The 26,667-nt window shown below is 39.8% G+C and overlaps 1 protein-coding gene across 3 annotated transcripts in view; it reads right to left on the reverse strand.

Annotated features, from left to right (window-relative positions):
• Positions 1–9,774: 9,774 nt before the first annotated feature.
• The window catches only part of LOC134003011 (calcium-activated potassium channel subunit alpha-1a-like), a 94,750-nt gene continuing 77,857 nt past the window's right edge, over positions 9,775–26,667 (reverse strand). Inside the window, exons 25-32 of one of the 3 annotated variants that reach the window (XM_062442094.1) lie at positions 26,517–26,630; positions 26,211–26,303; positions 25,103–25,233; positions 24,107–24,301; positions 23,428–23,546; positions 23,079–23,300; positions 13,086–13,114; positions 9,775–12,204 (exon numbers count right to left, since the gene is read on the reverse strand). In XM_062442094.1, the coding sequence (XP_062298078.1) occupies positions 12,053–12,204; positions 13,086–13,114; positions 23,079–23,300; positions 23,428–23,546; positions 24,107–24,301; positions 25,103–25,233; positions 26,211–26,303; positions 26,517–26,630 (1,055 nt within the window). In that variant the 3' untranslated portion in view covers positions 9,775–12,052. The remainder of the gene's footprint in view (positions 12,205–13,085; positions 13,115–23,078; positions 23,301–23,427; positions 23,547–24,106; positions 24,302–25,102; positions 25,234–26,210; positions 26,304–26,516; positions 26,631–26,667) is intronic. The other 2 variants (XM_062442095.1, XM_062442093.1) reach the window with 2 other exon arrangements.

The raw sequence follows: 26,667 nt of genomic DNA on the forward strand, positions 1-26,667 counted from the left end.
TGTTTGTAGCTGCCTGAATATTTAACAGAAGTCCAATATTCACACTCTTCTTTATTTTTTTCTACCAGTAAGTTACACATACTCCTTTGATTCGTTGTTGATATACAATAAAACTGATTGGTGGACTTTTAAATTTGTGGATATGTAATAGTTTAAGATATAAAAGTAGCAGATACATTAGATTGTCCTCATGTTAGAGAACTTCTATCTCACACTATATTTCATTTAAAACTCCAAACATAATCATCCTCAGTCTTGCCCCGGATCCTCTTTACAATGTCAAATCTATTGTATGTTACTGTTCGTAGCATCTTGTTTCCTCGTATACTTTCACTATGTGAAAAATTGCCTTTTCTCTAAAGTTAGAGTCCTTATGGTTGAGCTGTCTAAATGGTTAATGAATTACAGATGAACATTGACGCAAATTAATCTCCCGGAAGTCCCTGGGTAATATGTCAACCATTTAAAACTTTAATCAATAACCCTGAAGTTGAAAGCGTGCAGGCGCTGCACTTGTATGACCACAATAAACAGAATGCAGATTGCAGCCTCCTCTAAATCACTGTGACAAGCAGTCATGCTAAATCATAAGAAGTGAAAAATAAATGTCTGCATAACTTTATCAGCTGTGTTTCCGTGTTTCCATAGGGAGCAAGAGCATATCAGCAAAAACAACACAGGAAATGAATGATTTATCGTCTAAACTAATACTTCATTTCTCTCAGATTGGTTGCTTTGGGTAATCTATGATAAAATATGTAATGTATATAAATAATAAGCAGACCAGAGTTACATTTCATTAAATACAACATGCTCCAATGACGTCTGAATGTCAGTCAGTTTTAAACTAACATTTTAACTTGCTTTGACATATTGAACTATATGTAAACATTATTGTCTCTCTTCAGCCACGATGATTTCACAGCCATTATGTTCAGTGACATTTACATTATATTTCACTTAATCAAATGTGTCAAATTATGTTGTTTTGTTAATTATGTAAACATTACTTGTGGATAAAGAACATACACATTTGTTTGCAGTATATGATATAATCTGTTCAAAAAAAGTCTAAATTCTAGTTCTTATCATCACATATAGTCAAATATTCTTTGTCTGCTGTCAGCAGTTCAAATCAAATCATAATTCCTATTTTTATGTTTAGTAAGTTACAGTGTGGGAGCTGTCAGTGATGATATAAGTGTAATAGCTTTGTTAATGGATTTTTGCACACTTTGGAAACGCTGTTAATAGTTCCTTTGAACACAATTACAAAGGAGAGCCCACAGATATAGTGAATGGCTAGCCTGGATGCTAAGTGTCACATCCTTTAGCTGTGTCACCCCTTGACACGTTAATGACCCTGAAAGGTTAAAAACTGATAGCACTAGGCTGTAAAATTTTAATTTCATTTAATTCACTGTGATTATATCTTCCTGACAGTTTGACTGGGCTTGTTTGAGTATCTTTGTTGTTTCTTCCATGAGCTAATGGTTAATACATCTGATCTGCCTGTGTATGACTTTGTTATGTTTTTATATTACATTAACAGGGTTGTATTAGGATATAAGATTACAAGATGCACAAAACATTATAGTGTTTTTATTTGCTCTAGTGTACCAACATACTGCACATCTACAGTATACAGTGCCCAAATTGCTTCCATGCTGTCATGCTAATGCCTCTTTAATTGTCTGCAGACGCCTGTGAATGTCAGGCAAATGTGCTCTATTCTTCTCTTACACTGACACAATATCATTTTATTACCCTCCTCCTCATCTTCCTTGTTACATGAATTTGGCCCACCTGAGACAGATGATGTGTAGATGCAAGCTCTGCTTTTCCCTCATCTGTCTCTTCTTCCCACTATCCCTTTCCTGAGTTCCATCTTTCAGAACTGTAACCTACGGTCGCCAGCTGTGCAGGGAGCCCCAGAGTGTATTTATGGCGAGCTGCACTTCATCACACACAGCCGCACAGCTGCCAACTTTACTCAGAGCGTACTCCAGCCTCCCTACCTCTGGCCATGTTTTTTGTGTCTGTGAGATCCTGCACTGCTGCTGCATGCTTCTTTCTCCCCAGCTGCTGCCCTGCTGGAGAAGGTGGGGTGAACTGTTAATGGCCTGTGGAGCACAAACAGAGGTGCCTGCCACTGCCTGTGGGCAGGCTTACAGCACACCTTCCAGTAAAAACACAAAACTAAAACAAACAGCACCATTCAAAGTTATACTGGGTAAATAACTCTTGTAGTGTAGGGTTTAACAGTAGACTTTTTGTCTTCCAGCTTTCTGCAAAAGCAATAATGTATCGATTGTTGATGCTTCTCTCTGCTGGCCTCTTGTTGATATTTTGATACGGCATTAAAATATCTCCCGCATGTTTGGCCCAGTAACAGCATAAATCTGTCCTTAGACTGCAGGGGGCCTGGTGATGAGCTGCCTCCTTTCCGACCTCTTGTCCCCAGGCGGACAGAGTGGAATACATGCCCCCCTCTCTTATAGAGTCCCCAGTGTCCTCGTAGCCTATCAGGACAGAGAGCTCTCCGCCCCCTCCCCCCTGTTAGCATATTGAGAGACGTACATCTTCCGCTGGTGGGGAGCTTTATGCAAGGTGACAGCTCCTCACACTTCAGTGTTCGGATCACCTCAAGTAGCTCAGATATCGGAAAAAATGAGCACACTTCCCACCGCGGTGACCAAATGTAGATTGACTGAGGGTATCCGCAGGCCGCTGCGCCCCTATCCTCCTGTCCTGACAGAACAGGCCTGCTGGTAACTCTCTACATAAGAGAAAGCAGAGTCTGGAGACACATCAGAGGGGAAAGCTGGCTGCAAACAGAAGAGATGGGGGGGGGGGGGGGGTGGTAGTGGTGGTGGAGGGGAGCAAACACTTTGAAGCCATTGGAGGTGATGTCAAGTTTGCTTAGACTCAAGGATGGTGTTTGAATATGCTGGCTACTAATATGGCACCAGTATCTCTGTCCTCATCTCTGTTTTCTGTCACCATGTACAATCTAGGCTCGTCTCTTCGGCTCCTGACAATGTCCTTTCACATCATGTTATTGCACACTCGGAGCTGCAGTCAGCAAGCCGTCACTCAGCTTCTTTGTCTGAAAGTCAGGCCTGTTTTTGCCATTAATGCACTCGGTGCCTGTATAAAAGTGACGGGGAACACGCTATCTGCTTTCCTGCCAGGAAATCATTGGCAGTGGAACTGGAATATCACTCACCGTTTTTGCCTTATTTATACCCGTATGAAGCTACGTGCTACAGGATTTGACAAGTGGCGCTGGGTGTGCAAAGACGACCTAACCTGCTGCTCGGGAGTTCTCTTTAGGCACAAGAATCCAGGATTTTTCCAAATATTTATATTGTATATAACAGCACAATATACCCATATCATTTTCCTGCCCTGGGCAAAAACCCACTCATCCACCAGTTTTCCTGAGCATGTAAATGCATTTTATTCCCACTGGGTTTGTTGTTTTTGACGTGTTTATGTAAGGTCAGCACACCCTGAAACCTTGCTGGAGAAAAGTCTAAAAAAAAAAAAAAAAAAAGGATTTTAGATTTCTTCTAATTTCAACCTACTGTTCAGCCAGTGATCCCTTTAAATAATAATCTGTCTGTCTAGACATTGTCCTGAGGCAGAAACATTTTTTGAAGGTCAGACTTAAAATTGTTCATATCCTGTCTTTCCATAATGTTAAACAGAACAGCTTTAGATCGTGGGTAATGGATTTGTTTCATGCATAGAATTTCAGCAGAAATTTTAAAAAATACTTTCAATTAAAAACAGTCTAGTTTTTGTTCATAAAACATCATCTTAGCTTTTACCCTGTACTACTGTACCACCTCAGAAGCAAAGGAGGGTAAAAACCATAGTTTAGCAGAAGGGTTGGGTATTCATTTGTTGAGTTTCCACCTTTTCTGAGTCGATTCAGTTGGTTGTTCATAGAGGATAAAATCAGCCATCACTGTATGGCCACAGAGCAATCAGACACAGCCCTCCAGTGTCTTCAGCTGACTCTTCTGGCCCTGTCAAGTCCTCCTTCAATCTGGGAGTCTGAGCAGTCGTGTGGAGGTTGACATGATTGCCTTTAAGCAGCCCCTCTTAGCCAGTGACACACAGCTGCAGCCAGGCACCTCTTCTGACAGTAAGAGCACCATGATGGATTGCCTTGCCAAAACTGCTGATCAAAGGAGGTCGAAGTTCAGATGTGTGTCGGGGCTGCACGAGGCATGTGCAATCATCAGAGATGGCTTTTCCTGCCCAAACATCCAAGCGTAAGGCTGAATTTCTATTTTGCCAATAGCTGCCTGATTGAACTGCAGAGTAATTATATCATTAATTAATTAGATACCGTATAAAGAAAAAGAGATTAAAGGAATATGTTTTAAGAATATGACTTTATTGATTTGGAGGGTTCAACTAAGGGATGATAAAGTACAAGTCTCATACTTGACACTACACCAATAATATTGCAGTGCAGATTGCTTACTCTTTGACCAGTATTCACACACACATTACTACACATAAAATGCCATCTTTGGGCTGCAGAAGCACTCTGCTGAAAAGAGCAGACATTTAAAAGTTTCTGACATGTGTCGCGCTACCATTGAGACACTGTCACTGATGTAGGTGGAGCTGACAGCATCCGAGCCATTGAAGATGGCTCTGGGACATACCAAGTTTGGTATGTGTCAGCTCTCATTGTAGTCAGGATACATCCTAAGTGAAGTTGGAATATGTAAACAGCATCATTAAAATAAAATTCATATGAAACATTTTAGGGTGGAGTGACGGGAAAATGTTTTTGATGTTTGCCTTTGAACACTTCAGTGGGTAAAATCCTCCTGATGCAAAATCATTTTAAAAATAGAATACACTTTCAAATACTCCTTCTTCATTGAGAGTACATATTGAAGTAGATATTAATCAGTATAGATTCAAGTGTGCCTGTATGCTCCACAGATAATACACTATACCCAACAAGAGAAATTTTAAAATTATGGGTTTGAATTCTTTAAGATAACTTGATTCAGGAGGAAATGAAGCAGAGTGAAGCATCCCTAACTACAGATCCTGGCTGGAGTTGGTGACTTTTGCAGCTGAGGCATCTAAGGAGTCTTATTTCTGGGCCAGATTCACATTAGTGACATTTATCATTGAGAGGGAAGATGGTATAATTAGCTTGTCAGTCTACTTTAGGCTGAGCTAGCGCTCTTTGTGAAGAAGAATGGACTGCAAGCCCAAAGAGCTGACAGCCAGTCGATAATGTGGCAATTAATGTCATAAATAATTCTAAAGCCAATTATATTAAAATGGACCTCACACTCTAAAACAGCACTTTATTTCCTATCATTTTATGATGTGTTCTGTATCAAGCAGCAGGAGCAGATTTTCTCTTTTTATTTCTACATATGGCCAACATATGGTGAAGTCATGATGTGAGGCATAAAAATCCTAAGGCCCATGTAGGAGATTTATTTGTTGATTTAGTTTGCTTTTGACTTATGAATGTCTTCCTTATTGCTGAAGCATCACCTGCGGTAAAAGGCAAATACAAAGTGTAAAACCACTTTTAATCAAAATTATATTGCCTTCATGTTGCTAGCTGTATAAAATAGCTTCAGCTCATAAAGAATGTGAGTAATTTAATGGCAGTAGTGGTTAAATATATCAAATGCTCCTTCTGGCCTTGGGAGGGTCAAGCCCAGTGTGATATATAGAAAAGACTGTGATGGCTGAAGGTCGTGTCAGCTTCTTCTGCATAATGCATGAATCCTGTAACTCTCTCTGACTCCAATCTTCTGAACCTGAACCTTGGGATAAAAATTTTACTAAGTAAATCAGCGAGCATGCTGGCATTTCTATTAACCTCCAGTGTGGAACTGACAGAAACATGAATCACAGTAAATAATATCTTGCAAATTGTAAATCATGTTTACAACTTGGGCTGAGAAGTGATGTTATGGGAGTGCCATCTGTTTGCTGTACATTACTGCTAATTTCTTTGCACGGAAGCAAAAGAGAAGGTGTTTTAAATGGGTGAAATTATAATGTAGTACAATACAAACAGGAATGTCTGAGTGCTTATGCCGAACCAAATTGCATCGACCTCAAACAATTACATCTGAAAGCAAATCACATTTAGCTATCTAGAAATGGTATTTTACAGTAAAATGGAAATATATTATGATTATACAGGTTATGTTTTGTTTTTGATGAGTGGTATTTCCCACTTCAAACATGAAAATAGCCAAGAGCTTTGATTTATGCATGCATGGAGTGAAACAAAAGAAAAAGAAATGTTGACCTTTACAGGGAACATCAAGGGTCAGTGCAGCAACTGTGCCTTACAGGCAAATTGCCTCCCAGTGCTAGCAATCTATCCTTACAACAGGGATGAAATCCTTATCTTTTGCCATTTGTTTGCTGTTTCTCCAGTAGAAATGTGGAGAGGCACAATGTTCCTTCTAGTTCATCTATTAAAAAAAGAGAAATAAATTGAGTCTTTGTGACGGAAATGTTAACATTAAAGTGTACCTGTTTTTTGAATCATATTCAGAGAAATATTCAAGTAGCAGCACTGAGAATCTTTACTTTGTTTTATACAATGCGTGCAAGCATACAAGCTCTCCTGCCCTCCTTCATTTCTGTATCAAAGGGTAAACTAATGCAAAATGTATATGGCCCTTGGCACAATAGATGGTGGTGCAACTCAGTGCAGGAAGATCTGTGTGCTAAAAGCTTGCAACATCTGTGTAAACACATGGCCTTTTTCCAACCATGTAGACAATGTTCTCATAGCCTTAAGATAGATGTCCAAGGCAATATACCTTGCCCCGGGGCCATGCTGGAATGGCTTTGAACATCTGAAAAACCTTGAGCTTCAAGCAATATCCACTTTCAATATTCTAGCTTGACTGGAAAGCAAAGAATCCAACTTATGGCTTTTATTTGACCCTTTGTTGTTCTAAGCACTGGATCGATGGTATCTGCACAAGAGGAAAATGTTTTGGAAATTATAAAAATACAGAGGTTTTAATGATGCTGTGATATTTTACGGTTCCTCTCTGCCAGATTATGTTCAAATGTAATGGATTTTTATATGATAGGGTTTAGAAAGGCAGGGGCAAACAGAACAAAAAAGAGAGGGCCCTCTGCCTTTGTTGTTGTTCTCTAATTCTGTTAATAGCCCAAGGTAAAGATTTATCTGCTCTTGTCAATTTACCTCAGCCTCAATATAAAGCACCAAGGTCACTTTTTCCTTGCCTGGCCCACAGGATTAAATTGTCATGTCCCTCTAATAGGCAGCACAGGGAATCATTAGTCCAGCTCAGCTGCCTGACTGATAGGTATTTCAGTCCAATCATGGGAGTGTGCCGCCACAGGCCAGCCAGTATTGACACTGTGTCAGGACTGAGAGGGGACGCCTTAATCAGCCAGGACACTCTCAACATTGATTTGACAAGCTTCAGTATAATGACCCCCTTGTTTTGGTAAAGGATCACTGTTTATCCAGGCTGGCATTGATGATAGTGCTGCATTGTCATGGAAACTATTATCACCAGCCGAGCCTGTGCAGCTGGAGAAGAGTTGTCTTCACAGGGGGACCATAGATTTTTCTGTGTATGTACACGCACAGCACAGCGTGGTAGCTAGTAACTCCAGTTTGAAGTTGTGCTTACACAGATATTTCTTGGCAAAAGAAAGGATTTTATTCACTAAATCAGTTTTTCAGAAGATATGCTGGCTAATATAAATACACAGTGTATCGCATATCATTCAAATCAAGTTACAAAATTGCAAATAATGTTGTTCTAACTAACGAGAGGTAGCTCAACTAATGTTTTTATTTTTTTAGATTCATGAACCCTATGGGCAAAAATACATTTTTATACACTGCTGCATGTCATCCTGTGATCTCTGAGAAAACAGCAAGGGCAAGAGTTTAAGACTCTTGTTAAAGAAACTGTTCTTACATTGTCAGTCATAAGACCGTGTTGTGCCACCAGCAATGGGGGCCTGCTCAACTTCCCTCAAATCTCACTCCAAGGTTTTCTGAAAAGTCGACAGATCTGGATTAATGTTGTCATCAACTATACAAATGTAATATGACAACACTCATAGTGTCTTAATCTTTCATAAATTGGACAAAAAAATCCTTTCACTTGTAGGTCGCCATTGTCGCAGTGCATTCTGGATAGTGATGTCAAATGGTCGCAGCGGTCTTTGGTCCCAGTCTGTTTCCCTCACCACGAGATAAACATGTCTTCTGTTCAGCCTTTCCAATTTGAACCTAAGCACGATGTCAGTGAGGAGAACAACACAGCTCCAAACAGCCTCCAAAATGACCATACAGTTGATGTAATGCCTCTCTGATTCAACAAAGACTGAACATTATAACCTTCTTGAAGAGAGAAGTTACTCCGGGACTGTTGTATTAGACTAAAATACTTTTAGCAAGGTGGACATGATGCACTGGCAACTACTGGCAACAACCAATTTGTGGCAGTTATTATTTGTATTGTTTTTTCAAGTAATTCAACTGACGTTTACAAGAAGCTATCTGGAAGACACCACTGCACACAAACATAGTAGACAGAGAAGCTCTGTTGTCAGTACTGTTTCGGGCAAATAAACCAGCTCATTCCAGAGGCAACATGGTGACCCCGGTCTGTTGGGGGGTTTTTTTCACAACGTTGAAGGTGTTAAAAGTATGTGGTGATGATGATGATGATAACAGGGTGCAAAAACAGATGGCGGTTCAGGATAGTTATCAAAATCAACCAAACCAAATGAATCAACTCAGCCAGGCAAGTTGATTACTTTTGGGAAAGTAAATAGATTAAAGTAGTAAGTAATCAGATTACTTTCCCAAAAGTAATTTTTGATTACAAGTAATCACAGATTGCAAGTAATCACATTACTTTTGTGAGAGTAATGAGATTACAAGTTATCAGTTTACAAGAAATCAGATTGCTATTTTTTATCTTATTTGTGTTTCCTTTCCTTCTAAAAAAAACAAATATCATACAAATATATACACTTTTTAAAACAAAAGTAGGCTAATTTCATCCAATGAGATTATTTCTGATTGGCCAACTGTACATTCCTTGAACAAATCAGTGCTTTACTGCATGTCCCTACTGTAGGCTATGGGCCTATACTGTATGTGATAATGGTTGATAATGAAATATTATTAATGACAATCATCATGATTTGATATGGCAAATTGATAATAATTGTGCTAACCGCATCGTTACCTTTATTTTTAAATCCATTACATCCATTTAGTTATTTTTATAGTTGATGTAAACATTAGTTGTAATATTTTTTAGTGTGATACATGTGTTTGCTTACAAGAAGGTGACACTGCTGCTGGCAGGAGGATCAGGAAAACCAGTGGCCTCTCTAGCTGCTTGTGTGGTGTCGAGGTGTTAGACCGTAAATATTATTGGCATTCTGACAGTCTCCCACAGTGCCATGGTGTGTAAAGTTAACAAGCAACATGATGGACCCTCTCCATCCCGAAGGTGAGAATTTGGAGAGTGTTTTTATCAGCCATTATCCAGAGGGTGCACCCAAGTGTCCAGTGTCACATGATCTGTCTGGCAATCAGAAAGTGCCTTATGTCGTCATCACTGATACGGCTTTATATAGTTCCTGTGTGATACATGTAAGTAAAATGTGGCCTAGAGCTGCTCTTAAGTAATATATTATGTGCTGGGCCATCTGAAGAAAAAACAGGCATACTGTAGATCACAATACATCAGCTTTTTAATTTGTGAAAATACAAAATGAAATCATGTACAATTTATGTACAAGCCTATTTGTACAAGACAATAAACTGTATTTATTATTGGGTATTATGACATAGTCAGAAATATCAACTTAGCACTCTTATTGTACTGACAAGTCAATGTGCTAAAAAAAAAAGAAGCACAAAATAATATAAACTAGACCGCAATGCCAAATGTCTCTCAACCCCACAGGTACTGTCAAACAAGAATATTTGTCAAACAAGAACACACTACAAAGAAATATCTTACATTAAGCTTTACAGATTTCTTTGAAGATCACATAAATTATGTCATAAAACATGAATTCCTATCAGGCTCTGCTATTGATAATTGATTATTTAAAAATAGTTTTAAGACTTTTCAAATTATTTACTACAGTTCTAGTTATCTCCAGGGAATTACATTAAATCTGATCATTTTAAAGCATCAATCTAAGAAACAGTCCTTTTTTCTTTCTTTTAAATAATGGATTCTGAGCTTGCAAGATGGAAAGCAAAGAGTAAAGTACATTTCTCAGTCTCATAGCAAAAGTAGATTTTGCTTAAATTCAGCAAACTAGAAGCCTCTTTTCGCAGCAGTGGGTCTTCTGGAGTCCTCCATTGGCTTCAGCACTGCCTGGCACATTACTGGCACTGAGGGATGGATGGCTTGGATGTTCTCTGTGCCAGTAAAAATGTCACAACCTCTCTCTTCTCACATCCAACATGAATCCTAGGCTAGACTGTGACACATCCTCAGTGAATTAAGGATATTATGGATTGCTTGTCTAGTTTTGTTTCTTTTAGTTTTCTTTACCTTTCTTTCCCCTTCATTGATTCTGAAGTAAAGTGACAACAGTGCCAATATAGCTTTGCTCTGTTATTTAAATAAGACATGATTAATGACCATTTTTGGCTCTGCATTCTGGCCTTATCTTGCTAAAACAAATGATTGGTGCTTCATCAGCTGTGTATAAATTGTTTGTCTTGTATATATATATATTAGATATGCGATCACCGATATGGTTTGCCAACACAACAGAAGCTTTCAGAACATATAAATAGCCCAAACTGAGTTTTATGATAGAGCTGTTTTTCATGTATCTACAAAAAGCATGAACATGTCTGATTATGGCATTAGGATTTGTCATGGAGTACATACAAGCACTTAATGGCCTCCAAGACAATCCTGTGTCAGGCAGTGCTTACAGCCAAAGGAGGACTTAAGGATGCCCACTTCATGCGATATGTGGCTTTCACATTCAATTCCTACAGACTTATGATATGATGCTATATTATAGTATTTGGCTTTGCTAGAGTCTCAAATAAATGAATAGCTCTTCCATTGTATTAGAAGCTGTGTGAGAGTTTTGATTACATCGTAAAGTTGCCATTAAAACAGCTCTATCATATTTGGCTATTGACACAAAAAAAAATAATAGAAAAAGAATACTCCTAAATTTGTACCCCTGGAGAAACTCTGTAGATACTTGAACGCTTTACTCAATAAGATTTCTGGGGTTTTGGACATTGCAACCAAACAGCAACATGAAAACATTTATTACAAATGACAAAAAAAGAAAAAAAGGCAAAGATAAGACAAATATAAATGGATAGAGATAAGGCTGGAGCCAAATGCCATTTACACATGGACACTGGCCATCATAACTGTCACAAATGTTGTGAATTAGCTCCAAATGGCAAAGCAATTACTGAGAGTCAGTCACTAACAATGCCATTGTGGTGGGATTGCAGCTGGATGTAAAATACACATTTTAATATACTGTACAGAATAACTCTGCAACACTGGGTAAAGTAAATGCAGTAGTAGTAGTAGTTCATCAACAGCTAAAAAGGCAACTTTTTTCATTGCAAATCGTGATCCAGTAATCATAATAATCACCATTTTTAGTTGTAGTAATCATTTTTACATTACTGTTCTGCTTCAAGCGACCCTCATTCCCCAAAATGGAACAAAAAAGTAATGGAGTCTGGTCACCACTACAGATTAGCTGTGCAAAACTAATAGTAAAGTGGGGTTGCCACATTTGACTATGATTGTCTTGATGTATATCGTAGGATTCTACATCTGCATTTACAATAAGCTTGCTCTAGAAGTGAATGAGGAAAGCAGTTATGTGTTCATTCCATCTAATGGCCAATGATGATTTGTGTTTGCAGATGATTAAAATATCTCAGCTTGACACCTACACGATGAGTCTTCTGGGATTCAAGGCGTCCAGGTGTCAGTGAGGGTCCAGGAGCTCAGCACTCGTCTTCTGCTTCTCTGATGGGTGGAATCAAGCTGCTTGTGGATTTATACTGACTGACTTGGTTGACGGAGAGGGTATTCACAGGCTTGATCTGTATGGTCCTCAGGTGGGTATTCTCTGGCTCATCTGTAAACCATGTCTTTTCTGAGAAAGAGCCAAAATCATAAGACAAAGAGGAGGGACATCAGACAGTTAATGCTACATGGCTGTCAGTTACAATTTCAGTGTCATCAGATTGGTTTGCGTTTTATTAAACACAGAACATGGGGAGGACATTGTATAATTTTAAAGTCATCTTTTGAATTGATGGCGTAGAAAGAAATTCTCACATGATAAATATATGCTTCAAAATGTTTTTTTTAATGACAGGTAAGTAACACTTAATGTCCCATTGTCCCAGTTGTCACCTCTGTAATGTGACTCATCTCAGGGTTGTAAATGTTTTTCACATATACCACACTGCCATTGAAGCATGCTGTGTTGTGGGGTCATCAAACATGCAGGTCACCAGTTTAAAACAAAAAATCTGTTCTCATAGTTCATTGTACCAAATTAGAAGTTAAAACCTTCACAATTCATACTGTCAAAGGGATTTTTTTTCTTTTGGAGGGGCTTCAGGCTTTTGGCTTGATGCAACTTTCTTTTCTTAGAGTAGGAGAAGAATATTCTGGCATTATATATTGCTGGTGAAACATCCACTTGGCAATATTCATGGTCATGCATTTTCATCAACATGACTTAAGGCTGTGGTGTTACAGTACATTAACACATATGCCAGTAGATACATGTTGCCAATAATAAAACATCACTTGATAGGGAAGAGAAGCTGAAGAAGCATCAAACCATTCAGTTTCACATTCTACACAGTCAATCCTACAGTCAGTTGTACTGCATAGGTGATAACCATGCGCTCTTGATGCAGTCAACAAACTACTTGGCTTTCATTCACAGGGCAAAATGTCAGCAAGGACATGACCGTATTTGATGCATTATTTAACATCATGCATAACCATTCATTTCCATACCTTGGACCACTCTATTCATCCTTGTTGCACTTTGGAAAAAGAAAGTAGTACACTAAATGTAAGCTAAATGGTAAATACTTATACGACCATTAATAACAAAAACTGCACAACATGATGATCAGGGTATAAAAAACAGCAGATGCTCTCATTACATATGGATGTAGAGTAGGTTAAACAGTAGGGAACAACCAACATCTCAGCAAATAATTAAAACAGAACATGGATCATGTCAGAAAAACTTTTAAGTGCAGTTACTGTGCATCTAGCCACTGTAGCATGTGTCAAGCAGCCACATTGTGCCCATGCCTGTTGCCAAAGCAATCAGAAGGAGGATGTTGTCCATGTTTCAGAGGTAATTCAGAACCCAATGAGTAGCATGCAACTGGTATGTATCAAATATGTATTATATAATATCATATTATATAATATCAAAAGTGTTATGTAACATACTTAAATCAGCAGAAAACTGGATCAGCAACTTCATATACAAATAAATATATCTTGGTAAAATGGGCAATGTAAATGAACTTGCGCAGCAACACGTTTTTTTTTTTTTTTTTTTTTTTTTTTTTTACAAATGGGCACTGTGTACTAACCAGTGAAATCTTGTAGTGTTGATTCAGCAGCTGTGAAAATGCAAAACGTACTCATTTGTTTTTTGAAAGAACAATAAAACAATATTTAATGTGAATATTCCCACAGAAACATCATTATATTTGAGAGTACTTTGAGAACGCATACCTCCACCAATTCTGCAAAATCCATTAAATGTGTTGCGTAAATAATAGAAAATGTTTAAAAATGTGTAATTAAATACATACAGTAATAGACAGCAATACTTATTAAGTGATAGCAGCCATGATTTTTGGGAAAACCTACATCATGTCTATCGCTCTTTTTACAATTTCATGAGTTATAGACATAAAACTCTGTCATGTCACTGCATTGCCAGCAACAGTCAAAATGCCATGCTCTTGGATAGGGGTTGGATTCACTTCTTTTTTGGAGATGCCCAAGGGTTGGAGCCACCAGGTGGGTTGGTGATACTCACGAACCTGTGGAGTTTTCCAAGAAAAACTCCACAGGTTGTGGAGTTTTCTATTGTTATTGACTATTGTTTGTGTGTTTGTGCCTGTACAGTTTGGAATTTCTAGGCTTCTTAGAGTCTCTCTGGTTAGGGCGCCACCTGAGGACTTAATACCATTGGCGGGGGACCATTAGATAACTCAGTAAAGGGAGAGATTATTCTGGGCAGAGGGGGAGAACTGCTCACCTGAACTGGGGCTATTGTTCAGCAAAGGCACTCTCACCTAAATGAACTACCCTCTGTGAAGGAGGCAGACTTGGAAGACTAGGGGATGACCTTGCCCATTTCATTGATTGAGATATTGAAGAGACTCTGCAGTGGCAGGGTGCCAGGAGTGGATGAGATGTGCCCTAAGATTTTTAAGGGCTCTATTATTGTTAAGTTATCTTAGTTGACAACCCTCTTCAATGTCCTGTAGCAGTCTGATACTATGTACATAAGACTTTGTTCCACATATCTGTGCACCATACTGCTCAGCCTGACAACTTTTGCCAGTGTGCTGGCAGGGAGACCCTGGTCAGTTGTCAAACCTCAGATTCTGCAGGAGCTTTGCAGATTCCTTTCGAGAGGCTGTTATAAAGATACTGGAGGGGTCATAGAAGATTGCCCATCCACTCTACATATATTTTGTGGACTTCTGTTGTCATGTCCTGTGGGCGTACTGGTAAAAATTAGGTGCTGAGGCTGTAGCTATAAGCCATCTGGTCCTTGTATAACTTGAGTTAAGGCTGTGTCTGTATCATGGGCAATAAGTCAAGTGTGTTCTTAATGGGCGTTAGGCTCCGCCAAAGAAATTTCTTGCCATTGATTCTGTTTGTGGTTTTCAAGGAGAGAATATGTAAGTGCGGCCAAAGAGAGGATGGTGTTCCATTTGGTAAATTAAAGGACCAGTGTGGAAGATTTAGTGACATCTACCTGAACAGGATTGGCTGAAATAGAAAATAATATTCAAATGTGTTTTAATTGGTGTATAATCCCGTGAAAATAAGAATCATTGTGTTTTTGTTACTTTAGAAGGAATCCTTTATATCTACATTGGGAGCGGGTACCCTCCCAGTGAGGCCATCCTGTTGCAACACCATGTTTCTACTGTAGCCCAGAGTGGACAAACCAAACACTGGTTGTAGAGAGGGCTTGACATAGTTTTAGCGAGTTTCGTGATCACCGTAGGTTCCCCGACATGAATGGAAGGGTATTTATTTGGTTGTAATCTGCAACCTCACTGCTAGATTCTACTAAATCCTACACACTGGCCTTTGAGGACTGAATATCTGCCTTTTTGCTGATTATGTAGTTTTGTTTATTTCATTGAACCCATAACCTCTAGTGCTGCCAGTAGGAAGTTGGTGCCAGGATGTTTTGCTAGTAATTCAGCAATGAATGAGCAGCCATCTGTGTCTAACTGTGGATGATGTAAGTGTTGAATGGATTTGTGGAGTTTGTTTGTTGTAGCTAGGGCTATGACAATATGGATTTTTTTCTTTGGGTCTTTCCTGACAGTGAAGCAAACCTATTCACCTGGAGAACTGTTTGCCCAGCTAGCTGGATGGTGGAGTCAGGGATACTGTCATGCTGCAACGTCTCGGTGAGGGGACAGCAGTCTGTCCTTTGCGTCCGGGAGGTCAAAAGCAGTCTTGGGTAGTCTAGTTTATTATTGATGGAGAGGATGTTGGCAAGACTTGTTGACTGGGGTTAGTATTTACACTATCTTGGTTGCCGGCTCACTTGCTGCACTTCTGAGTTTATTTTTTTAATGTGATGATGACCGTTATTAGCTCAACCCCACAGTAGGCATCAAATCACCTTGCAGTGATGCAGTTATAGTCACAATCCTAGTTGCAGCGGTGGCTGTTGGCAGTTTGTTGGCAGAGTGTATCTGTGCTGTAAGTAAACAATTCAACTCAGTAGAGTTTTCATGCAGTTTCGGATCCTGGTGTTAATCACCAACACTGAGAGAGGACATGAGTTAAAGCCTCCAGATTAAGAGAAGAATTCAGGCTGAAGTTATTTTTCTGCTTCTAACCAGTGAGATTGATGATTCAGAGTTTATAGTGAAACTGGGTACAAACTGTTTCTAATCGACTCAAAGTAGTTATTTATGGTCTCAAATTTTTAGATATTAAGCTTTCCAAGTAATGATCAGTAGGTGTGTGCTTCTAAAACGTCCTTTAAATCTACCGAAACCTCTGCTGGAGAAATCAAAGTTTATACATGTGTAGAAGTTACTTGGAGTTCTAGAACAAAATATGTTTAAATTAAATTTTTAGCTGATTTCTTTAACTGTACGGACTGAACTATTAATTTGATTGTGAATATAATGCTATTCTGTACTCTGCGCTCTGTTTATCTTCCTGCTTTTTTGTCTTTTGCCAATCACATGCCTGGATGTGGGAGACAACTCTTTGCCAGTAAAAGCTCCAAAGTGTGTGGTGAGGAAATATGACCCTGAATACATTAAATTTGGTTTCATAATGGCAAACAGTACTGCTGAGCTAGAAGCACAGTGTGTTGAATGTGGGGAAATCCTGTCAAATGAGTGCTAAAACCATTGAAGCTCCAGAGACATTTAACCACAAACAACCTGGGATGTGTTGCGAAAACTAATATTTCCTAAGGAAAAGGGATGGGCTACAGACACAATAGAAAGTCATCAGTACATTAACAACTCAAAGTCAAAATCCACTTGAAAGATAGATATATGGTTGCTGCTTGCATTGCTCATAGCAATAAACCCTTTACGATCGCAGCAGAGCTTATTTTGCCTAGCGCTGTGGATATGTGCCAAGAGTTACTGGGCTAGGTATCTGCAACCAAAATTCAGTCAACATCACTCTCCAATGACACTCTGAGCACAAGAATTGTTGACATGAGTGATGACATACATCTGGACAAGTTGACTGACGTTGGCAATGCCATTTTATTGTTAGTTGTTGTAAGTTGCTACAGGCACAGTATTCTTCACAACGATCTACTGTCTATCTACCCTCTAGAAAAACGGTAGATAATGTAATGAGTTGCCTCAATGATTACTTCGCCGAAAAAGGTCTTCATTGGAAATATGGTACAGGTGTTTGTACAGATGGCGCTGCATCAATGGTTTTATCAAACAGATCCAAGAAATGGTGCCAGATGCCAAGTGGATGCTCTATTTCTTACTTAGGGAAAGTCTACCTGAGAAAAAAAATTAGTGGTAGTATGGACCAGAAGAACAGCACTCCCCTCTTACTGAGCATTATACTTATGATAAGGTTTGTGCAAAACTGGCCTACTTATAAGAAATATTTGACCAGTTAAATCAGCAATATATTAATGCAAGTGTGTTTTTGGTTAAATTAAGGGCTTATTCTTTGGAACAGATGAGTCAAGTAGGGACAATATGATATGTTTTGATTCCTAAGTGAAAGTTTGGAAGACTCTCCCCATCCGAACATATCCAGTGCTATAACTCAGCATTTGACTCAGTTGCCACGAAAGTTTGCAGACTACATCCCAGAGGACCCACGACATGAAAACATTTGGATTTTGGATCCTATCTCTGTGGATCCTGCTGAGAAGATGTGGCTCTGTCCACTGTGCTGGAAAATGAACTGATGGAACTATGAGCAGACAGCAGCAAGTTGACCTCGCTTCACTTTGGATCCTGGCTGCCAGTCAATATCTCTCTGTGGCAATCAAATTTCTCTTGCCTTTCACCACCACCTATTTATGTGATTCAGGGTTTTCCATTGTGGCTGTCACAAAATCAAAGGCAAGAAACAAACTGAAAGCAATTTTGAATGCTACTCTGCATGTCAGCCTCTCACCCATCCCACCGCGACTTGATCTCATTATTTCCCAGAAGCAAGCTCAAGTGTTTCACTGAGGGTAAGCAGAATATTTATTTTGGTCATTACAGCTGACAGCATAACACATATTCACATCCCAGTTTATTCTTCCTCCTCTTTTTGTCATGTGATGTTTTTTCTCATTTATTTTGGAAGGTGGTCCTCGGAAATGTTTTAACTATTAGAAGTGGGCCTTAAGTTGCAAAAGGTTGAGAACCCCTGCTCTAGCACACACAGTTTGCAGCAAAGTGTGAACATGCACAGTTGCATATTAACAAGTCTTTGGAAGCAATGTAATTACCAGGGGTTATTTCAAAGAAATTATTACTCCACCAAGTAATAATTACCATGTTGTTAGGTACCCAAACATTCATTAATATGCTTTGAAAAGTACTTTTTACAAGTTTAACAAATATAAAATAGATATGTGACATTCATGTGTGAAGACAATGTAATTATAATGTGGGTGTAACTTTATTAATAACTGTTACAGTTTCTACTTCCATATATCTAACATAATTGATACTTCATTGTGGCAAATAACACTTAATCAAAAGAATACCATTTGAATGTAAGAGGAATTCAAACGTCCTAAAGAGAACATGATGTTAAGGAATTCATAGACATGACATAATATAATTTTTTAAGACATGTAATTTAAAGTGCCTTTCAAGTACAATACGGTTCAGCTTTAATTTAAACACAGTATTCTGCTAAAACAAGTTTCAACAGAGTTAAACTTGGAATGCTCTAAGATGGAGAGACCCAGTGACAGACAGATTATAAAGTTATAATCAAAGAAAGCACAGTGTAAGTAAAACTAAAGGTCAAACGTTTGCATATTCTTACTCTGAAGGAACATACTCTCCTGTATTGCATATTATGTTGGCTGACATCACACATGTGTTTGTTTTGGTGCTTGTGTTGCAGTGGGAGAAAGGCTACTCTGCATTACGAGGGAACACTTGGCAATACTGGCTGCTAAATAGACAATTGACTGTGGGCTTCACTGTTTGCATGAATAACATGGCCTTCCTGCATTTTGGTTGAGCTTTTTATGATTTTCTGTTTTCTGTCTACATATTTTGGTCACTCCCTGAGTTGGAATCCATTCTATCGAACTGGTGGACTTTGGATTAACTAAATAAAGTACTGCATATCTTTTCTGCAGGGATTTGTGGATTTTTGGATTATTCAACGTAAAGAGCTTTCTACCAGCTCTACTGGGATTCCTTTTCTCCGGAGGACAACAGTGTCTTCCTCTAGCCTGCCAGCTCAGGTGTGCCACAGAGTGCCAACTGCCTCCCAATTACCTTCTATCAGCGTGAAAATCACCCAGAACTGCACTGTCATTGACAAACTCTAGTGACTGTTTTTTTCCCCCCAACTGGAGCTCCCCTCATGTTTGCTGTAATGATCTCCAATGTGTGACTGTGACTGTGGCTGTTACCATATGATGTCCTACACTGCCATACAGCTATGGAGTTTATGCAGCTTTGTAATTACACCTGACAAGGGGTTTTTAACCTGCTGCCAGGAGTGTGGGATTTTAAGAAACAGACCTCATTACATCGCATGCTGTGGTTTCAATGTGGAATACAGAAGGAAAACAAACTTGGGCGCCATCATAGGAAACATTGAGACTACCCTATACCAGGCAAGATGTAAAATATAAAGTGGATCACTGTGAACTGAAGTTTGCAGAGACTTCCATATTTAGCTCTGTCTCCTACCACCATGAACTATTTAATACATAATCTCTCACCGATAAGTCCCTGCTCAAGATGACCACATCTTGGACAAGGGGCTTGATTTCATGTACCTAACTGAAGCCTGGTATAAACCACAAGACTACTCTGTGCTTAATGAGGCCTGGAAAAAGCCTGTAGCTCTGGCCATGGTGGTGGTTTTGCAATTATACAGCGGGCTGAACTGAAACTATCTCTCCTGCCAATGCTTGATCTTTCTTCAATTAAATGTCTTGCCCTAAAAAGTAAACCTCTGTACTCCATGACGGTGCTTCACACAAAACCTCCTCACCACACTCCCTTTCATGTCTACCAACATTGTCATTGTTTGAGATATGAATAAACATGTTGACAACCCCTCCTGTCATTTTGCAGTGTAGTTCCTGAGTCTGATTGAGTGTCTTGGTCTGAAGCAGCATGTTGACTAACCTTCTCACACCTTGGGGCTCACACATGACCTGGTCATCACTGATTCCGCCCCCATCAATAAGGTCAGGTCTATCATCAGGTGTGTCTGACCACAAACTGGTCTCAATGGGTTTAACATCCCTGTCACCCTCTACTAAACCTAAGCATCAAATGCTTTTTCGAACCAGAAAAGGATTGACCCAGCCATTGTGACTATGGACCTCCAGCAAATCACCTGCTCAGCTTCTGCATCAGTAGATAAACTACTGGCACTCCCCGATATGTCTCTGAGCAGTGTCTTTGATCTTCATGTCCCTGTCAACATGCACAAGGTACATTTTTCACGCTCTGCTCCCTGGGTCACTCATGACCTGCGGAAAATAAAAACAGCTGGATGTGTCCTAGAATGACGCTTGAGATGCTCTGGACTCGCTGTCCACAAACTGGCCATCCGTGAACATCAAAGGATTTACTCAAAGACCCTTAAAGATACTAAGTCACAGTCAACCTTAAAAAAGAAATTTCCATCAGAAATCATCTGCTGAAGTCATTATCATGTTCCCCAATAGAGGCTACAGAAGAGCAATGTAACAGCTTTATTGACTTTTTCAGAGCCATGCTCAACAACATCCACTCTGAATCTCAGCTCAGACAGTGTCCAGTAAAGCCATATTGAGTAAATCCTCAAGAAGATGAAACCCTGTACTTGTGCCTTGGATGCCATTCCCACAGCTCTGCTCAAATCATACATCCCCATTCTCAGTAGCCTGGCTAACACCAGACCGTGCCTGGTTGCTGCACCTCCTTGTCCGCCATGCTGGATGTAAACAGAGCTGCTCTGCGGTCATTATCGCCTTGAGCCCGCCTCCCCGTTCTGTGATTGGTTCCCTATCTCAGGCGAAAATGTTGTCTTGGTGGCCATGCTAACTTTCTGAGCGAAGTAGAATCTCGCTGGAATGAGAGCATGGGTATACCCAGGCTACATTTTCAGCCCCCCGATCACCCAAACTGTAAATCTTGCCCTTTAAACCACTATTGTTCAATCTGCACTCAAGATCGCAGTCATCCGGTCCCTCCTTAAGAAGCCCACCCTGGACCCAGAAGTTCTTGCCAGCTTTAGAACCATCTCCTACATCCTGTTCCTGTCCAAGGTGTTGGAGAAGGTGGTTGCTTCTTCAGGACCACCTTAAATACAACAACCTTTTTGAAAAATATCAATCAGCTTTTCATTTAGCACACAACACTGAAACAGCTCTGCTAAGGGCTGTGACTGACCTGCCGATGCCAGCTGATGCTGATGCACACATTTCCTTCACTTAAACAGCAGCAAAACTGAAGCTCTTCTTATTGGCACTCCACACCAGATTCAATCATCCCCCATACCTCATCTCACCTTTGACGACCAGGACATACCCCTTTCCTCCTCAGTCACTAATCTGGGTGTTAGGTTTGACCCTCAGCTGACTTTTGATGACCAATAAGACATCTATGCAAAACAGCTTTCTACCATCTCAAAAATATCTCTTAACTATGCCCCTCTTTAACCCTGCCAGATGCAGAGAAACTTGTTCATGGTATTTATCTCCTCAAGACTGGACTACTACAATGTGGTCTTCACAGGGATCCCTGACAGGAGCATCCAGAGGCGCTGATGCAGAACACAGAACAGAGCTACCAGGATCCTGGTGCGAAAACACGAACATATAACACCAAACTGTTATCAATGCACTGGCTCCCTGTCTGCTTCAGGATTGACTTGCAACTCCCTACCAACAGGAACTGATCATACAAGAAACCTCCACCCGCACTCTAAGATCTGCCAGCAACTTGCTCTTCCGTGTCCACAGTACTAAGCTCTGCACCATGGGGGTTTGAGCCTTCTGCTCTGCTGCACCACACTTGTGGAACAGCCTTCCTAACCATCTGATAGAAGCACAGACCACAGTGTCTTCTAAAAAAAAGGCCTAAAAAGCTTTCTTTTCAGGAAGGCTTTTTTCTACCTTAACTCATATCAGTATTTTCTTTGTAATTTTCTATTTTCTACGTTATTAACACTTTAAGTTCCATAATGAATGAATACTGCAGCTGAAATTTAACTTATTATTATTATTATTATTGTTATTATTGTTTATTATATTAACATGACAGAGTTGATCCTGTATGTGCAATTAGGGGCCCTACAGTAGTACAATTTTAAAAGATGAAGAGGATAGCAAAAACCGTACTGGGCTGAACTGGGTGGATAACCTGAATTATCCTTTGAAGATGATTAAATAAATCTCAGTTCAAAATAAGGTCAACAGTTCATTGCACACAAACAGATTTTAACTTAGTTGTAGAAATAAACACTGTACTGCTCTCTGCTACATGTGTTGTGTCTCAAAGTGTACCATAAACAAAATGTATCTGTTGATGATAGAAGATAGATATCTTGTTTCTAACTCCAAATGGCTTTTGAATGGATAACCTTTAAAAAATGTTCTATTGAAGGGGGAAAATCAAGGAGAAATATGTATGTTACATCATGATAAGAATACAAAAAGATAAGAAGAATATGTTACATGAAGTAAATCATTGGAAAAAAAGAAAAATTTAAGACCACTGTTACAGCCAACAGATATAAATGAAACGCAGTGTGTGGGGGGCTCACAGGAAAAGGTGAAGCCTTTGGTGGTTGCTTTCTTTGCCCTATGCCATTGGATGGCCCTGCTAAGGAGGACAATCACACTGTTCTGTTCTGTGCTGTGTGATGTTGTTGACATACAAGTTACACATACATACACATTCAGACGAACATACACACATAGACACCCAGACATATTACAGTCTGTCTGGACCCTGCAAAAGGACACACAGGACAACAGTAACTGTTGGCAGGCACTGTTCATGGACATAGACAGTCAGAGAGCTCTAAAGGGGCACATACTTTTGTTTGTCTCGTGTGTCCCTGCTTTTGGTGCGGTTGGTACGGTTGGTGGTTGGGATAGAGTGGACAGAGGAGCTCTTTTTGCTGGAGGAATGGGACGAATGGGAAGAGTGGGAGAGGCTGGTTCGAGACTGGCCGGCGTTGTGGTCAAACTGCATCAGGCAGAATATCAGGTCTGAGGGCACCAGCTCAAACGCATATGGTGGATTGGTTATGACATACCTAGTGGAGAGAGGGAACAGATGTAAGAGAGTCGTAAATATAGTGTTGGTAGAATTGATTTTTCAAAACATTGCTTTTTATGGATCCCAATTTTGAACCTCAAAATGTGAGGGCACAAAAAACTCACCGTTTGGTACATTGGCTTTGTGCGTTTAGATGTGCATCTCGTAACCGATAGATGCCAAAGCACAGCATGTTGTACGTTTTCAGGGCTTTACAAAAGAGGTCACCATAACAACCACCATCCTGCAAGACAGTGACACTAAGACGATGCAGTATACAGTCTGCATACACTAAAGCAACACTAAAAGCAATTAAACATTTACATGGGTTAGGGTTATAATAATTTGCAATAACTTAACCTAAATACATATTCTAACTATTCCTGTATAGATTTGATCCTGATCAGTAAAATAATTTATATTAAAATACAATTTCAGTATGTTTTTACATTGGACATCATATAAAATATGACTATGGTTATGGATCACTTGCAATTGACACTCACTGCTGTCCATAACCTATAATGTTGGAGATAACAACTGACCTCTCATACTTTGACTATAGGAATATTTATGTACCTGACGTGTAACATTTTTCTAAATGCCAATAGGCTAATGTCATGATTGGAGTGGATTAAAACTTCATAGAATTTACCTATTTTTAGACGTACAATCCCTGTTAGGTATCTAAACTCTGAATCACAGCTGTCCCTGTTAGTCTGAATCCTTTCACTAAAGCTAGCTCCCACAGCACAAGCAGACATCGATGTGCAAAGCCTTTAGGTGACAAGACCAGTCACTTACCCCCAGGTCGGCAAAGGGCCCGTCGTATAAAGCCAGCTGTGCCACGCGACACCTGTCCCTGTTCGCCAGGGTCTGTGGCGTGCTGTAGCCTCCCCGTAATGCATTCTCCTCCGCTAGCAGTCCCTCCAGCTCTGGTGTCGCCCCGCCTGTTACCAGCGTCCGGATCAAGGTGAGGATATTATCATTGAAGTATGTCTGAAGGAATGAAAGTAGTAGAGGGTGAATCCTTAAGCAAACAGCACCAAAGTCACAACTGAGCACAGCCAGGTCGAGTGGTGCTATCTAACCCCGCTCTGTCGCTTCACATTGTTCTGCACTGTGAGTGAAAAGACAGCAGAATCCAATTACTACAGGTTACTCTCACTCCCATCAGACAAACACACAGGGAGACCATGTACAAATTCATGCTGTCCAGGCATTTCTTACAGTTAAATAACAGACAATTTCTGTGGATAAATCAGCATTACAAACTGAATGCAAAACCTGATGATGTACTTACGATGTAGTTATCTTTTTAACTACCAGTTATTGCTTTGTTGATTTTAACAAGGGCAAATGTTTGCCCTTTTCTTTGCACTGCAGTCTTGTGTCTCCTCCTGGTTGTACAGCACAGTGACATCTCCCTCAGCTGCTGACAGCACTATTGACTAAGATGATGGATGAGGGCTGTCCATTAGGTAGCATTACCTCTGTCTACACTGGAGCGCACTTGAAGGCAGCTTTGTTCTAACCTCACTCAAACTGAAAGGCAGACAAATGAAGCCGTCATACCAAGTACAAGTTCCAGTCTTGCCATCTATTGTTTTAATGGGAGCAGAGAGAGCCAACATTTTTGGGGACTGGAGGTATCCTGCTATTCGTCCTGATATCAGAACACAAGATTTCTTTACAAATTTCAAATAGCTGACAGATTTGATTTGTCACCATACAAAAATCTCTATCAAAAGCTCTTTATATCTTCAGTATTGTCAGTAAGCGAGATTGAAAATGACTTACAGCACTCATTAAGGAATCCAGCACACTGACTGCAAAGGCTGTCCCACAGGCAAAAGGCTGAGTGAGGTATAACTCTGTGTCCGGGTCGTCGTCATCATCTTGGTCCAGGAACTGAACGTTTGAGTCATTCACTAGAGAGAGAGTGAGCATGTAAATCTCATTACTTTTAAAAACCGTGCTTGTTTATTTTCTGTACACCAAACCAGATCTTACGAAACATTTTCGTGATTTGAGAAAGCATGGATTGTGCGCTTAAACATACATCAGGCAAATACTGAACTTGATTCACATGAAGAGGAGGAGACAAAAGTACAGTGGTTGTGCACAACAATCAGTAGCTGCAGATATGGACTGTATTAGAATTCTACCTGATTTATTAGTTCCAAATTTAGACAAAATCTATTTTTTTTAAGTGACTGAAATTAAACCATGTCTGATATTTGTGTTAGGCTTTGTGGCCAACTTGCCTCTGTCACATTCCATATCCAGGCCATTCATGCACACTCATGACACCATGCATATTGTCAAAGCTCCAGGCCTTGATTCAAAGTCCTCCTCAGGTCAATATCAGTAACATCAATATGCCATTGTTTGTTTTGTAAATCGAAGACAGAACTTCCAATTACTTCTACTTGTATGTCAAAACAAATGAAAGTATCTCATTGCCCCAGAACCTTCTTTGAAGATGTCTTTGAGCACAAAAACACATGCAGTAGCTGGCAGAAAGTAATGATGTAAAATTTAGTTTGAGAACTGCTACTTCTGTGCAGACAGAAATAAATGTCAGTCATATCGACAGGGCTGAGATGAAAGAGGGCACGGGCCAGAGAATGTGATCCAACAGAAGATGCTATGAAAACAGCCACAAGGACTTCTGAGGGATCAAAGGCCTTGTAATTCTTAGAAAAATAAAAGGGAAAATTTTTGCTTTGAGATAAGGGGCCAAAACAAGACAGGCAATTTCAACTAGAACCAAGGGTAAAATGTGCTCAAAGTGATGCCATGGGAATGGACTGAGCCTCTTGTGCAGCAAGAGAAATCAAAAGAAAGCTGATATGGAGGCAGCAGCAGTTACAACACTGCAGAACAGGACAGTGCCACTTCTTACCCAGCTCAGTTATCATTTGTATGCTGGTCCCACTGCTTTTATCCTGACTGAATGAAATCACAGGCACTTTTTTGCCTGGCTTTGCTAATGGCGCTAGACAAGTGTTGAAGAAAAACAGTTACTGGAGCATGTCAACCAGGGAAAAACACATAGAAACTCCACTTTTAGTATGGTTGATCAAGTGTTGACAGCCTCTAATTGCACAAATTGTATTTCCAGATCTGTTTACAACTACGTAACTGAAAAAAACATGCAACCGCTCAGCTAATATATCAGTCAACTGACAAAAATATACAGCAAGCACACCTAGTTCTGTTATGATGGGAATATTTGCCCCAGTTGTCACAGACGTCTGTCTTACTAATCCATGGACTGGGCTGTTTTCAGGAGACGATCTATCCATTCCAGGTGGTGTGAAGCCTAAATGGATACAAACATGACAAAAAGCATATCTGTT

The sequence above is a fragment of the Scomber scombrus genome, chromosome 21 (assembly GCF_963691925.1).
Source record: "Scomber scombrus chromosome 21, fScoSco1.1, whole genome shotgun sequence".
Lineage (NCBI taxonomy): Eukaryota > Metazoa > Chordata > Actinopteri > Scombriformes > Scombridae > Scomber > Scomber scombrus.